The 16,721-nt window shown below is 42.7% G+C and overlaps 1 protein-coding gene across 6 annotated transcripts in view; it reads left to right on the forward strand.

The window, feature by feature from the left end:
• The window catches only part of ASIP (agouti signaling protein), a 39,822-nt gene that overhangs the window by 16,460 nt on the left and 6,641 nt on the right, over positions 1–16,721 (forward strand). For 5 of the 6 annotated variants that reach the window (XM_063404697.1, XM_063404696.1, XM_063404692.1 and 2 more), the window contains 3 exons: positions 10,563–10,765; positions 12,878–12,939; positions 13,923–14,106. In XM_063404697.1, coding sequence (XP_063260767.1) covers positions 10,585–10,765; positions 12,878–12,939; positions 13,923–14,099 — 420 coding nt within the window. In that variant the 5' untranslated portion in view covers positions 10,563–10,584 and the 3' untranslated portion in view covers positions 14,100–14,106. Of the gene's footprint in view, positions 1–10,562; positions 10,766–12,877; positions 12,940–13,922; positions 14,107–16,721 lie in introns of those variants that run through there. The other variant, XM_063404693.1, reaches the window with a different exon arrangement.

Here is a 16,721-nt window from a genome sequence, read left to right on the forward strand (position 1 = left end):
TAGCCAGGTAATTATCACTGACTTATTTGCCTTGGGGATAATTAAGCCACATGGATCCAAACCCTGGGGATAATTAAACCATTGTGTGGGCATTGGCTGGACTCAAATCCTAAATTTTGGAGTAAGGTAGGGAACTTGATTAAAGATGGCTAGAGTGGAGTAAGGTGATTATTTGGCACAGTCAAGGTCACTACCTCTGTTTGTAATGAAAAATTAGCAGGCTGAACAGGAGAGCCGTGTGGATAACCAAAGAACTGGAAGAGAAGTAATTTATGTTTAGCAATTCTACAGGCTCAACCTGAGCTGGGAGGTCTTTAGGAAGTTACTTGCTCATCCAAGCACCTCTCAGGAGGGGAAAAAGAAAGTAAATGCATTTTCCACAATGAGGAAAGATATTTAGAAGGATTCAGTTCCTAGAACTTGAAATAAAGCAAATTTAGAGCAGTGAATTATCAGAGATGTTATCACTTGGTTCAATTAAGCCTTAAATGCTGAAATTTAGGCAGGGTCTCCAGCCTGTCAGGGAAGAAATCAAACCATGTGATCCCAGGGGCTTTGTTTGCTTTTGCAAGCTGCAGCTTCATTAGGGAGCTTTTCCCCCTCCCAGGGACTTAGCAGCACTTTGTTTATCCAGTCCTGTGCTGGCGATTTCAGGCTATTTTCTCAAGGTTCCTCTAAATTATGGCTCCAGTAGTCACTTCTAAATCCATTGCAAGCACAGTAATGAGCACACCAGCTCTGGTACAGGCCACATCCCTGAAACCACTTACAAGATCCACATCATTCATCCCCATCCCTGCAAAGAGGCTTTGGAGTTCCTGTATTCTCTGGGCCTTTTCCACAGCTGGCATCAGAGTTTCTTCTTTAGATGTTAGTTCTAAGCATTTCTGTTATTAATCTATTTCTGGTTTTAAGATTCACTCCATCCTCAGCTGTGGCATCTGACATCTGTGTGGAAAGTGAGACAAGGACCCAGCCCTTGGTGGTGCTTTCCATGCACCCTCACACCGGGTAGTTCCTGGGAGGGTGCAGTGGTGTCTGCTTTGGGGGCTCTTTTGGAATCTGGATTAGTTTTGAATATGAGAAGTGTCAGAGCAGCCTGACTGACAGACAATTCATTCCTAAATCTCCCTGACTTTGGAGACTGAATAATTCTCTCCAGGCAAGGCTTGCAGTGCTTCCCTACCCTGCACACGGCAAAGGTTTTCCTCATGTCTCCTCTGAACCTTTTCTCTTGTAATTCAAGCTCCTGCTTGTTGTTCTGGCCATTCTGAACAAAGAGCAGCACCTGAGCAGGGCTGGCTCCAAACAGGCAGTAGGAGAGGGGAGGACAAGCAGAGTCATTTATCCTGAGTTGTAGAGGCTGTGATGGACAAGTTTTTCTTCTAAGAGGACTCTTCCTTCTCAGCCCTACCACAGCTGTCTCTGAAAGCCAGTGAGTCTTTGCACTTTGCTGCCATAAATTGTGATTCCCACCTTTTTATACCTGGAATTTGAGCTATGGTGGCACAGAGAGCTCAGCTGAAGATCCTCCAGAGGGAAATTTGTTTTCTTCATTTCCAGCCTATCCAAGCTCAAGTGGTTTTGGTCTGAACATTCTGACCTAAGTCTAATTACAGAGGGCTTGATAAACCAGCATAACTGTGAGAGAAAAATACACACAGGGTGGTTTGAAAGAGTCTGTGCTGAGCTGCCCCTCCCTCACATACACACAAAGTTAAAAATGTTTGCATTTATATTTATTTACACAATAATATATACAACATCTGTAAACCAGGGGTTTTAAATATAAGCAAGTCCAATTATGCCTGTCATGGCATACTCCTGCACATGGCAAATCTTTTCATATTGTCTGACCTTCCTAATTGCTCTATAGGCATGAAGGAGCCTCAAATATTTGGAGATCATAGGAAGGATTGATGCAAAAAAGGGAACTTTTGCCGGTGGAGTATAAGGAAATGGGGTGTAAAGCACGGCACCACTAGAGGTGTTGCTGGATCACCTTTTATGTAAAGGAATTATTACTCTTTGCTGGCATTCATTCTGAATTACATTACATTACACACATTTTTTCTCCACATGGGTGACCAAAATTGGACATGATTCTCTAAATGAAGAGCAGTATGTGCATAAAATCTTAAACGCTTTCATATTTCAGTTACAAGGTACTTCTCTAGACACCCTAGAATTCAATTCCCTTTTTATACACAGCTGCATCACATTCTCACTCTTGGTCATGCTGTGAACAATACAGCCAGTTCTTCTTTTATTATTTGAAATCCAGAAGTCATTACCTTCAGAAATTAATGGCTTTTTGCTCTCAAACCAAAGTGTTTGAATGTGGCCTCTGCAGTGTTGCATCTCATCCAGTTTCACTGCTTCCTTCCTAAGGATTATCCAGCTGGAGATGCTGAGGACAAAGGTAGGGAAGCAATAAAAGCGTGCAAAGGAAAAAGAGCTAAATAAATGACAGGTGAGAGAAAATTGCCTAAAGGGAATTCTGTCAAAAGTAACAGGGCACAGTGGATGGCTGAAAATGAAAGAAAACAGAAAGTGGACTAGAAAATTGAAATAAAAGGAGCAAGAAGGGTAGATTGAGTTCAGTAAGTTAAAAAATTGTTAAAAGTAGAATTGCACAGAAACAGCATATTGCATCAAACACTACAGAATTCTCTCTGGTACACTTCTCCCTGTACAACAAACACAATTCATTTTAGTGATTGTGGGGTTGTTATAGAGGAACCAGAGAAAAAATACACAAAAGACCGGATAGAGTCTGGAAGAAAGAACCAAATAAATGAGAATTAGCTGAGAGAAGGCCTCCAATGCCACTTGCCAGTGTGACTTTGGTCAATCATATATGACAGGCTTTTTTTTTTTTTTTCAATTTAAGGGTGAAAAGGAACAGAACTCTGGATGTAACACACTGGCATCCCATAGAAATCCCAATCCTAGAAATTCATGTCTTTTTTTTTGCTGTTTAAAAACAAGTGAAGATGACACCATTTTATATAGATGAATAAGGATTTAAACTCATTTTATTAAAAGGGAAACTGAGTTCTTTCAGCCACCTGGCCACTGCAGGGAGGAGTTTGGTGTCCTGCCATCCCACCACACTCTGAGGGTCCTGCACAGGCAGCAGGAATGTCCCTGTCTGGCAGCACCTGAGCACATGGATGAAATCCCTGACTGCAAGAGGTGTAAAATCCAAGCCTCACTTGCAGCTCTGCCTCCAGGGTCATTCCTGGAGAGCCTGAGGGAAATTACGTGGGCTGGAGGAGAACATTAGCTGGTAGCTTTAAGTACAGGTATTAGGGGAAAACGAAAAATAGCTTCAACTGTTACCCTTAAAAGAAAAAAGACTTGGACCTAATTTTGTTTGAAAGTCTGAAAAAATTTGATTTTCAGCTACAGACATGGCTGTCTCCATAGGCAGCACAAGGATCAGTTTTATCCACACCAAGTTTATATTTAGACCGAAGCACCACAACTGAGTGCTTTGCATTTTTTAAAAATGAGCCAAAATGCAAAGGCAGGACTTGAAATAATGAATGAAGTGTGAGACTGGAACACTCTTGGAACCTGTTTTCCACAACTATGGGAAATTTTATACGAGCAAATCAGAAAATAGAAGTTAGAATGAAAGATGCCCAGAAATAAGTACACAAATGGGACAATCCAATTGTGACATTTATCCTGTCTCTTGAATAACAAAAAACAGATTTGAGTGGGGGGTTGGAATTAATAATCATTGACTGACAAATAAGGAATCATGCTCAGAACAAACACAACATCTCTTGTGGTTTGTGTAAATGCATTTGTGCAATGATTACTGCAGTTATGTGTAAAGGTTAATCTGAATTCCTGATTCAGTGTCAAACCCCAGTGGGATTAGCATTGTACTAATGCATTGTACCATGTACTCATGGCTTCCAGAAGAGCTGAGTTGTGCAGAACTGGGGTAATTATAACCCCAGTGATCTGACTGATGAAGCACAAACCCTGCAGAGAGATGTCCATGTAAGCACTGGGGCTGGCAGGGGCCACCAAGTTTCTCTCCAAGCACTGTAGTGGTGTTTATTATCCTGCATCTCACTGTGCTGCAGAAAAGAGGAAACCTGGAAGTACATTGAGGGTTTCCTATTATGATCAGTAGCAGATGGGAATACATGGGGTGTCTCCCAAAGGGAAAAGCCATGTATACTGAACCTGCACTGACAGACAAGCGGAAGGGATGGATGTGCACAGAGACACCTCCCTTACTGGGAAACAGCCTCTCCTGGCCACGTCACTGAAGGTGAGAAGATTAGAAAACATTTGGAAACTGGGCTTCAAGAGCAATCCCAGAGAAAACCATCATCTCATCCTGTGGGCAGGCTGTATGAAAGAACCTGTTTGGGCCATCCTCCAACCAGAACTTGCCAAGTGGAACTTAAGTAAAACATGAAGAGATCCAAATGCTGAGGAAAACATCTTCCCTGGTGTAGACCCATAAAATCATAGAATCACAGAATGATTTGGGTTGGAAGGGACCTTAGAGATGATCCAGCTCCACCCCCTGTCAGGCAGGAACACCTCCCACTAGATCAGGGTTCTCCAAGTCCTGTCCAACCTGGCCTTGGATACTTCCAGGGATGGGCATCCATGTACCTGCAAAATTAGAAATTCTTTTCATTTTTCTTCCTTTGGATGTGCTCAAGAATTTGCTTTTTGGAACTGGATTTGAAGAGCATACAAATTTAATTCCCAAATGGTCTAAGGACTAAGACCAGAACACAACAGGGGAACAGAAACGTGCTGGTTTTTCTCTTCTCATGCTTCCCAAGATCCACTTCAACTCATGAAGGACAGACCCCACCCTAACCCAGCTGGAATTGAGCATGTGTTGAGTGTATTTCTAATCTGCAGAGTCACATTTCCACATTAAGCTCTCACTCAACTTTCCTCTTATTTTAATAGTGTGACAAACAAAGGCAGATGTGCTGGGTGTGGATGGCAAAGAGCTGTCCGGGGAGCATGGGAGAACATGGGGAGGGGATTGAGGAGTTCAGGTATCCACCCAAACACCAAAAACTGTCTGCAAGGTCTGGCCCTGTCACTGTTCTCTCAGAGTCCCAAAAAGGGTCACTGAGATTGTCAGCCCAGTCCCTCAGCACTGAGTGAAAAAACTGAAATTCAGTGAGGTTCAGGTCAGAACACAAACTGAGCCACCAGGCTGTTCTGTGGGGACACAGTTTCAATCAATTTCAATTGCACAATTTGCATCCATCTCAATTTAAATTATTTTGTGGTTCAAAGAGGAGTAGCAGCTATTTCTTTGGTTTCCTCGTGTGTTTGCACATCTTTACAGTCCTGAAAAAACATCTATAATTTCTGTGTGTTCTGTGCAGTCAATCCTAAGCTGTTGTTAGGAAGCTTAAAAGGCAGAGAAAGCCCTGGCTGGGTCAGCAGAGCTCTGCCTGATGATTTCCTGGTGATTCCCTTTTTTCTCAGGGGGATGGGCACTGGTGATTCCCTTTTTTCTCAGGGGGATCCATTCCTTTCCCTCCAGGTGCTCCTTAACACACAATTTCCCTTTTTACTGCTATTCCTTTGCTGAAATCTGCTGGTTGAGGTGGGATTGCTCTGCAGACTGGATAGGACGGTTCTAGGCGACCATGGAATTCCCTCAGGAGATCCCCAGTCATCCCTTTAACTTCCATGTTTCATTTCCCAAGTTTTTCAGTCTCTCACCCTCTAAAAATCTCAACAATTTTCAAGGCAGCCACTAATTCTTGGTTTTTTACCTTGCATTCCTTTTTTTTTCTGTCTTCTCCTATGGTTTAGTGGCCATGGTGGTGTTTGTTCAAGGGTTGGACTCAGTGATCTTGGAGTTCTTTCCCAGCCTTAATGATTCCAGGATTCTTTTCAAAGCAGCCCAGTGTAGGTGAAGATTTACTGAGTGCTGTAAAATTATTTTCTGTATTTTATAGGTCTTTGTTCACCTACTTTAACATCTCATTTTCCCAAGCAGCAGTTTTCAGCTCTTTATAAAAATGCTGATTTATTTGTGAGTCAATCTGAAGCTGTCAGAAAATCTGTGTTAGAAAATTTCAACTTGTCCCTTCCAGTGATCATAGCAGACTTTTTGCATGAATGTCTCACACTCTTCACTCTGTTGTGGATGAAGATAAATCTCTGAAGAGAGTAAAATCAGCTGTGACAGGAAATGAGTTCTCCTCAAAAGTGTTGAATGTACTGGGGTGTTTCCAAGCAAACTAAATTTCCATGAAGACTTTTGATATGACACCAAAATAAATTGACTAAAAAGAGAAAAAAGATGTTTCCCATCATCTGTCATTTTCCAAATTTCCATTCAGGAAACATGCTTGTGAAAGACAACAATTGGGATAAAGATTAAAATGCTTTATTTACATTTTGAATATAATAATCCAAAGCAGAGAGGCAATGGCACAGAAAAGGGTACTGTGATCTCTGACAACAGTCAACAAACTTTCAAATGTCTGCCTTTGTTTTGGTTTTAAATAAAATTCTGTAATTCCCTTGACAATCAAGAGCACCGCAACATGTTAACTATTTCCTCACCTAATTTGCTAAACTGCAGCCAAAATTCACTGCCTGAATTTCATCGATGGGCAAGACTAAGTCTCCAGAACCAAAATTTTTAAAATCATATGTTAAAGTTCTCCTTGCACATTTGGCAAGATTAGGGAAATCGGAACCATCCCCTCAAGATTCCACTATTAAAGCTATTTACTTCTAAATTGTTAGGGGCTCAAAAGAAAAATAAACTTTTAAATGTAGGTGCTCAAAGAGAAACAGATGTGAATATAGCTAGAGGTAAGGAAAATAGTTTGATTGCTTTAATCAGCCTTTGATGAGTCCCAGAAGGAAAATAATGGGAAAAATGGAAAAGTAAACCTCTTTGTAATGCAAGAAAAAGAAAACAAATTTACGGAAGGACTTTGCAATATGATGCAGAAGAGGAAACCCAAGATAATCATAAAATCAAGGAATATCCTGAGGCTGGAGGGACCCACAAGGAGCATCAAGTTCAACTTCTGGCCCTGCACAGACACCCCAACAATGCCACCCTATACCTGAGAGCATTGTCCAAACACTCCTCGAGCTCTGGCAGGTTTGGGGCCATGAACACCTTTTTATTTCACTTCTGATTCCACTTTCCTTCTCCTTCATCCCTCCACGGACTCGGCTGTTCACACCTTGCAGGCTCCGCTGCTCCAGGGAGCGTTGCTTTGCCAGCCAGTGGACAGAATTTTGCAGATCAGATGCATGTTCCCCAAATACATGTGATTTCCAGGTTCAAACACTCACCCCAGGGCTGTACAAGCCTTACCACCCAAGGGCCTGTGACTAAAAACCCTCACGTGCACCGGGGTTCAAACCAAGCCAGGTTTGCCTTTCCACCCCAGCCATCGTTGAGGTGTCGCTGTTAGAAGTGAGCAGATACCAGCTGTAAAATGTTACTGTTTGCTCAGACAAAATCACATCCATTGGCAATTTTGCTGAGATAAAGACAAGGAAATACAACAGAAACTACATTTTGGGGTGGAAGCTTGTTTAAACAGTACAGTGGGGGCAGGCCAGCATGGTGTCCATCAGGCAGCTTTGTGCCAGCCAACATTCCAGGTGGGCAGCACACCCTGACCCGAGCACCACAGGTATCTTACAGAGCATATACTGCAACGAGGCTAAAAAGTTGCTTTAAAAACCAAAATCTGCAACACTGTATGCAAAGCAAAACAGCTTCCAGCTCATTGCTTGCTCTTTTCACTCCAGCTCAGGGCAAGGAAATAATTTAGAGCCCAAATGTCTCTGTCCACCTGCCACAGACAAGCCCAGTGTCATAGAATAGATTGGCTTAGAAGTGACCTTTAAAGGTCATTTAGTCCAACTCCCCTGCCATGAGCAGGAACATCTTCATCTAAATCAGGTTGCTCAAAGACCCTCCAACCTGACCTTAAATGTTTTCTGGGATGGGCCATGAGCACCTTCCTGGATAACTTGTGCCAGTGTTTTTTATCACCCTCACCATATTTTTTTTTCCCTTTAAGCCTAGATCTGAAAAAGCAGGAAACTTTAATGTTTAGCATGGTAAGATTTTTAGGCAACATATTATATTTGACCAACTGTATATTTGGAAAACATAGACAAGCTTTTGGGCACACAAGTCATTATTTAGTTCCTGTATGAATTGTAAACATCTACCTAGAATATGAACATCACCAGGGATACTCAGGTTGGCAAAATCAGGTAGATGTAAAGAAGTTCCACTTGTGACCTGAATGGTTATGACCTAATGATTATTTACACATGTAGGTATGTGTTAGAGCAGTCTTTAGGAAGTATCAAGAAATCTCAGTGAGGTTTGGACATCTTTTGTGAAAAGAGATGGGAAAAAGCCAATAAAAGGGCAACTTGTCTGAAGATAAGATAAGAGTAGATCCTGACTCAGCAAATATTTTCACATACTCCCCTTACAAATGGGCAATTGCCACAGGTGAGGACTGAGCTTCTGTACAAGAGTTTGCAAGATCAGAGTAGGTAAAGAATTGACACAAAAGTGTCACCTTGTTACTTTAATTTAAGCTACTAACTACTTAAACTGCAGTTGCTGAAAATTCAAGCCCACGATTTTACCATGACAACAAAAAATTCTCATGGCAGGTCTTGTTCCTTTTTGTTACTGGAATTTTTAGAGTCTTCTAAACAAGATGCACCTTCTCTCAGAGGTGATTCAGGATCAAACGAAAGGCTCTTCACATCTGATATGACAAAATTTGAATCAGCTCATTCAAAGGAGACTCCTACCCACAGCCATGACTCTGATCCAGCTGGGGTCTGAACTTTGACATCTGCTTTGAACGACTCCAGCTGTGCAGCATTCCAAGTGCAGACACAGCAGCGCTGCCTCCCCAGAGGTTCATCCTCCCCTGTAAAACGCCAGGCTCAGATACATCTCTTTCAGTTGCAGCTCATGCAGATGTGGAAACCACAAAGGATCCAGCACATGTGTCCCTGCAAATCCCAGTGGAGCCCAGACTGATCCAGGAGTGAATTATGGACTGACAGAATGGCTTGGGTTGGGAGAGACCTTAAAGCCCATCCAGTTCCAACATGAGCAGGGACACCTTCCACTGTCCCAGGCTGCTCCAAACCCCATCCAGCCTGGCCTTGGACACTGCTAGGGATGGGACAGCCACAGCTTCTCTGTGCCTAAATCTCTCTCTTTTAGTTTAAAACCATTCAGCCTTGTGCTGTGACTCTCTGTCTGGATAAAAAGTTGCTCTCCCTCTCTCTGGTAAGGGCTGAAGGGTTCTCATGTCTCCCTGGAGCCTCTCCAGGCTGAACCAGCTCCCAGCGTGGCTCCAGAGCAGAGGTGAACATCCTCATGGCACAGCTCCAGCCCCCAGGGGAAGCAGCCTCGGTGCCCCCAGCACTGATTTGTTACATGAGCATGGCCTGCAGAACAGACAGTTCTAGAACTGATTCCAAGCACTTGGAATTAGAAGCATAACAGTGACCATCTCCCAGGGAAGAGTGGGGCAGTGGGGCTATAAAAGCAGGTGTAGAACAGACCTGGTGTAAGAGCAGTGACCTGATTGAAGCGCTCCCAATGCAGAAACATTTAATCTTTTACCTCCCCAGTAATGAAGTCATTACAACCAGATGAACGGCCCAAAACATTTGGTTTCACTCGCTCTTTTTACTGCACCCAGTAGCTTTCCACTGACACGAAGCCACCCATAAATCTGGAGACTGGCAGTGCCTCTGGAGGAACGAGGCTCCCATAACCCTGACACTGCAGAAAACTGATGCACATGGAAATAAAAGTCAGCTTTGAAAAAACAAGAATGTACACGAAAAGGAGCCCAGGCTGGGGACACACTCTGTGTGCCCTGCAGGGACTGGCACCTCAGGTGAATGGCCATGATCCACAGCTCACAGGTGCCTCCAGAAGCATCCCCAAATCCCAGACTTTGCCACATCTTGGAAGTTATTCAGTGCATAACACCCAGGCACATAAACATCTACAGCACTGGCCCTCTATAACGCACATGCGTTACGGCTGTGATTTATAGGGGATTAGAGCAGCCACTTGGAGGTGTAATAAAACAAGATATCTTCATGATTTATTTTTAAGACCAGAAAATTAAAGGGAAACACGATTTGCGGGGGTGGGGAGGAGGTGTTTAAATCGTCATTATTCTGATTTGTTTTCTAGCACAAATTTGTAGACATGATTTTCTGGGCAAAATTTGATGATGTGGTTGAGTTTCTGCCCTTGGCCATATAATAACCATTGTAAAGCTCACGTCTCATGGGAAATAAACCTTTTGAGAAAAGAATCAGGAAAAAAGACCATCTTGGGGAGTGGTATTTAGGATAGCATTTTTCCACTTTTACAACTACAATCTTAGGTATTCCAGTACCAGAGGCAAGGTGCTGGAAATAAAATAATTGTCAGAGATTTGTGCTAAAGCTGCACAACGTGACAGAAAACCATTGCTGAAATTCATATCCCTGCATCACTTCTACAGGTTTGGACCAACTTTGGTTTTCATGACAATGGAATTTTTCCTCCCCACAATGGCAAGAAGGAACCTCTTCCTCAGCCTCCTGCTCTGCTACAGCCTGTTCAGAGCTACTGATTCCCACTTGGTCATTGAGGAGAAGACAGAATGCAACCTGTCCAGGAGGAGCAAAATGGACCTCTCAGATCTTCCACCCATCTCCATAGTAGGTGAGTAAAACCTGCCCTTCATGGCCAAATTAACAAGATTTGCAGGAAACACTGCTGTTGATTATTCTGGATTATTTGGATAATTTTGCTTTGCCTCATAGGGTGCAGAACTGTGGTGACTGCAGCCCTCATAAATAACAATGTGGTAAACCTCAGTTCAGAGGGAAAAAATATACAATTTATTTTAGTTTCACAGGTTTCACTTCAGCTTCTATCACACTATAAGTCTTTTTATATTGAAGAGAAGTTGCTGAACTGAATTGGTTTCAGGCTAATATGGGAAATAACCTTCCTTTGAAAAACTGATGCATATGAGAAAAAAAGAACATAATGTGAGAGTTCGAAGAGTCTGCACTTGTGGTAGAAAAATCAACAGTATTAACAAGTATTAATATAACCTCAGTTTACCTGATCTTTAAACAGGGGAAGAAAAGAGCAGTGCAAGGGAGAGCCAGGGGTCTTTTATTTATCTGTGCAAGACAGGACCAGCTCTATCCCTACAATTACTGGCAGATGACCTGTCCTGTTTGGGAAGAGCCTCTTGAGGGTGATGCTTGACTCTTCACAAAATTATTTCCTCATGTCTGCCTTAACTCTTTCCATGTAATTTACACCAACTTCTTCTCTCAAGAAACTCACTGGTGTTTGGAGACAATCAGCAACAGAACATTCATAACTGTGTCAAAATGCTAATAATTGAAAAAATAAAGCTTCTCTGGTTTAGCTCCTTTCTGCAGGTTTTTAGGGCTTTAGTTTAAAGCACTCTGGTTCTTACCTTGTTTTCCATATTTTCTCCATGCTCTTGCTCAGGACAACATATCTTTAAGGAGAAACAGTTGTCCCACACATGCATTTCCAAAGAAATTTGAACCTCTGGATCCTGAGTTAACTCAGTGTTGTTTAACTGAGAGTTTAGCAAAGCTGGTGCTGTCCTGCAGCCTCCCAAGCTGTACCATTTTGCTGTCCTTGTAATTCTTGATGCCTTCACTCTCACAATTCCAGTAACTTTTTTACCCCAATTAAAACCAGAGATATAAAATACAATAACTTCAGCTGATTTCTCCATCTTCTCACAGAAGCCAGCCCATGCTTTAGACAAGGCAGAAGGGCTGAGCTGTGACACATTTCTCCCCACTGCTTCTTAGAGATGCATAATCCAAACCTATAAAGATAAATAAATCAAACTCCCCAAACCAGCTCAAAATATTTATTCTTCATCCTGCAACTCTGTAAATCCTAGCAATCAGTAAATATTCAAAAATATATTGATAGAGGATCCTGGAATAGATAAGGAGCACCAGTGGGGATATGGATGGTTTTTATCTCAATCATCCATTACAAACAGGTAGTGCTTATTACAAAACTCACACACCCAGAATAAAGGTATCAAAAATACCACAATAGCTTGATGAGCTGGGAAGTGTCTCACACTTTTAACAGTGTTGCTTTGTTAGAGCCCAAATCAAGCTCCAGTCATGGAATTTATACAGTTATAAATATCTAAAATTAGACATGGTGATAAATATATACAGAGAGCAAAGTTACAGGCACATGAATGAAACACCTTTGCAAGTAAAATTATGTAAAATGAGGTCATGGGGGGAGAAGGAACAAAGAACTGCAGAATAAAAGGTGGCATCACAGATTCAGAGTTTATGCCAAAACAGCAGCAGTTTTGCTTGTGGAAAGCAGCCATACACTTGTTAATTCCTTCCAAAATTATGCATGTAGCACAACCTTTTAACAGAAGAAATTATGGAATTCCAAAGATTTCTCCTATTTTTGTTCATGTGGCTACTGTGCATGATCACTCCAATCTTCTTCACAGAGACCTTTAATTTTATTTCTCTGAAATAATTCATTGTTTGCATCTACCAAACAATGTGTAAAGATCCCTTCTAAAATACAAATATCAGTTGCTCTTCTGCTTCACACAAGCAGCAGTGACAGAGTTCAGACATTCTGAACTGAGATGAACATCACTGTGAAACATGCAGCAATGAGGTGGCAATGCAGGTTATCTGTCTTCTCTCACACAAAAATAGGATTATCTCAATGAAATAACATTCTGTAAAATTGATTCCACGTTTTGCTGTGCTATTCTCATTGAAGATTTAACTAGAAAATCCCAGAAAGTCAGCAGGAAAGAGGCAGAGAACAAGAAATCTTCCAAGGTAGGTGGTTGTTCAGAAAACTTTGTTCCATTAGAACAGTTTGTTACTTTTAGAGTTTCCCTCATGTGTTCATTTGCAAGGCTTTTACTGTCATTCTGTCATTCTGTCATTCCCTGATTTCAATAATTTAGTTACAGTTTAATGCTCTAAATGTTGTAAAAAAAGATGGGAAACAATAATGGTGGAAGGAAATTAGAAGCTGTGGCTGCCCCTTGATCCCTGGCAGTGTCCAAGGCCACGTAGGATGGGGCTTGCAGCACCCTGGGATAGCAAGAGGTGTCCCTGCCCATGGCCAAGGAGGGGATGAGATGGGCTTTCAAACCCCTTTCCATCCAAACCATTCCATAACTCTGAGTTTCAGAAGTGCACAGGGTGCCTGGAGCTGCTGGGCTCCAGAGATCCCTCCCAAGTCCCAGGCACATGCTGAACAACCCCAAATTTTCCACCTTTCCAAGTCACCAGCAGAGAAGCTGCCCTCCTGGGGGAAATGAGGGCTCCTTTTCCACTCCCTGAGCTGAGTGTGCAGGTCAGGATTCCCATGGATGGAGGATCACTGGGCTCACCAGGTGGAGCATTCCAAGTCACTCCCCTGCTCTCTCCGTGCCACAGCTCAGCAAACAAGAGACTGACAGGGAGTTTTCACTCTTCTGAAAAGCTGGGAGATCCCAACATAACGCCTTAATTTGTTTTCCTGATAACTTCACCATCTGAGTACGGTTTTGCACCCCTTTCTTCACTACTGCCACACTCTTTGCTACAGACCCTTCCCAAAGCTCCTTCCAGTCAATGAGGTCAAATGAGGTTTGTCATTTTGCTCTAATGTTGCTCTCAAGCCACCCTTTCCCATTTCCCAGCCCCACCATGCCTCTGCATTGCTAGCACAGCTCCCACTGCCACAACTACCTGCTCCTTCCCCCAGAACCTCCCGCTGCTCACCACCCTCATTTCACCTGTCTGTGAATTCTCATGTTTTTGTCTTCCAGAAAAATGCTAAACGCAAGACATCTCCAAAGCCAAGGCCCTCACCTGCTGCTAACTGTGTGCCAACCTTCAAAGCCTGCAAGCCACACTTGAATTCCTGCTGTCACTACTGTGCTTTGTGCAAATGTCGAATTTTCCAGACAATCTGCCAGTGCCTGATGTTAAACCCCAAGTGCTAAGCCAAGTCAGAAACACAACAAGCCTTCTGTCTTTCATTAGCTTCTTGAGTGGATATTCCAAACTGCCCCATGTGTATAGTAATCAAAATAGAGAGCTCTGAAGCTTGAATTTGCCCCTCTTAAAATTTAATGGACAGTCTTTATTATGGGGTTCTTGTTTTCACAAGCTGAATGTTATTTCAGGGAGCAGACAACCAGGGAGATTGGCATTGATTAGATATTTTTAGGATAAGAGCTGTGTTTTATGATGAATTCTGGATTCCTGTGGGTTATTTAAAGGGTAATATTAATGCCAGTCTGCAGAACTGTCAAAGCAGTACCACAAAACCTGCCCCATGGCACCCCAATGGCCACTAAAACAGGACTGGTTAGGCCAGTGAGAGACTGGAGCTTGTCTTTGCCCACAGGGACATCACCAGACTTCAGCACAGCCAAAGTATCAGGCTGAAAATGCAGAGTTTGGGGTTAACTCCATCTTCACATATTCAGCAAAAATCAGGACAAGAATTTCTGTAGGTTATTCCACCTGAAAAGATGGACCCAAGGCTACAACGGCATTTTTTTAGTCATCCTCAGCTAAGCATCCACCTTCTGGGGTTTTGGTCATTCTGCCACCAGGCAGGACCTCCTAAGGGTATGACATACATATATACTTGAAACCTAAATGCATTTGTGCCTTGGAATATAAAAATCAGATTTTTTTTCCCCAGCCATGTCTGTAGGAATCAGCTCGGTCAGCCCTTCTTCTCCTGCTGCCAAGGACACTGCATGTGCAGAGCCCAAAAGCAGGAAGACATGTCTGGGACTTTGAGGAAGAAAGGAAAGATCAGCAAAAGATGAATGTCTATCCCACAAGTTCATCTTGAAGCAAACCATTCTAAACAATCAATCCCTTTCTTTGCCCTTTCTTGCTATAGGAACTCCCAGAACCATCTCCAAGCGTGAATTCAGGCAGGAATGTCCAAGTGCTGCAGCAACCAGCAGGACAAAATACACCGCATGCTTTATCAACACTTAAAGGCTTAGAAGGAGATGGCTGAAGCTCAAGGCAACAGAAGATTTCTTTCTCTTGTTCTTGAAGCTCTTTGCCTTAAACTTGAGGTATCCAAGATGGCACAGGAGGTAAACTCTTCTTGGTTAAGCTCCCAGGAGAGCAGGGAGGGAGCAGACCCAGAAAACGTCCCTGACATGGAAGACTTTTTATCAGCCAGACCCCAGCTCTTGCTTTTTACCTCCTCTGCTCTGTACCTACAGTGTTGCTCCCCTGCCTCCTTACACTCTTTTTTTCTTCTGTGCTACTTCCTTGTTTTTAGCATTTTCCCTTTATCCAACTGCTATTCTCCGTTACCACAGGAGCACTCCAGGGCTAACCCACATCTCCCGTGTTCTCTCCACCTGCCAGCACCAGGGTACCTTCCAGGGCTCTTTAGCTTTCGCAATCAGATTTTTTATAGCCATGATTTTCTAATCCCAATCAGAAATTTTCCAATCCCCTGTGCAGGTATAATTGAGAAGACAGTGGCTTACTGATTTATTTCTAAACAAAGCTGAGGGCTACAAAAATCTTCCAGGCAGGAAAAGATGATGTAGATGACACTCCAGTGGGGCTCAAGCCATATCAATGTTTTTTTAAACATTCTAATAATCAGTCTAAAGCCCAGAACTCAAAACTAAGGTCAGATATTGACAGAATTTTTTGTTCATACTATATATATATATATATAGTTGTCAGATTAATCTAAGAAAGAGCCCTAATGTCATCATGTTCCTTATCATGTTCCTTATGTGATAAGGCACATCAATAGACATGTGTGATATAAGCTTGAATTCTTGTAAATTCATATGTGTCTTTTAGCCAGATTTCTTGTCTCAGGAATCTGTAAGCCTCTCAGTTATTATAAAAAAGGAGATGAGAAAGAAGAACAATACTCTATAATAGATTTCAGAATGCGGCTCCTTCTTTTACTAGATAAATATTTATGTTCCCTCAAATTGTTTCAAAATTCTCATAACTATAACAAGGCATTGTTGATTGATACTAAAAACTTACCAATAATCACACTACTTATTATGTGGAAACAAGATCATTTTCATACCAGGAAGTCCAGCTGGTCAGAAAAAATATATTTTACCATGATCAAAGGGAGTGGAGCAAAACGAAGGGAAGGAAGGAGAGCCAGAAATCCAACAAACAGCTGCTCTCGACTGCAGCTCCCACTCCAGCTTTGCAGAACCTCAGAATGGTTGAGGTCAGCAGGGACCTCTGGCAGCCATCCATCAGGACCTGCCTGCCCAGGACCATGTCCTGGCAGCTTTTGAACATCTCCAAGGAGGGAAACTCCACCACCTCCCCAGGCAACCTGTGCTGGGCCTCGGTCACCCTCGCTCACCATTAAAACCAGAAAATGAAATGTTTGCTAATGTTTGACTCTCTCCAGTGTGTCCCTGTCACACTGGGGAGCCCAAACTGGACACAGCAGTCCAGGGATGAGCTCCACAGTGATGAGCAAGGAGGGATCCCCTCCTTGGCCTGCTGGTGACAGTGCTCCCAGCACAGCCCAGGGCACAGTTCTGGGGACTCTTGTTCAGCTTGGTGCTCACCAGGTGCCCCAGGGCCCTTCC

Source organism: Prinia subflava, chromosome 8 (genome assembly GCF_021018805.1).
Source record: "Prinia subflava isolate CZ2003 ecotype Zambia chromosome 8, Cam_Psub_1.2, whole genome shotgun sequence".
Taxonomy (NCBI): domain Eukaryota; kingdom Metazoa; phylum Chordata; class Aves; order Passeriformes; family Cisticolidae; genus Prinia; species Prinia subflava.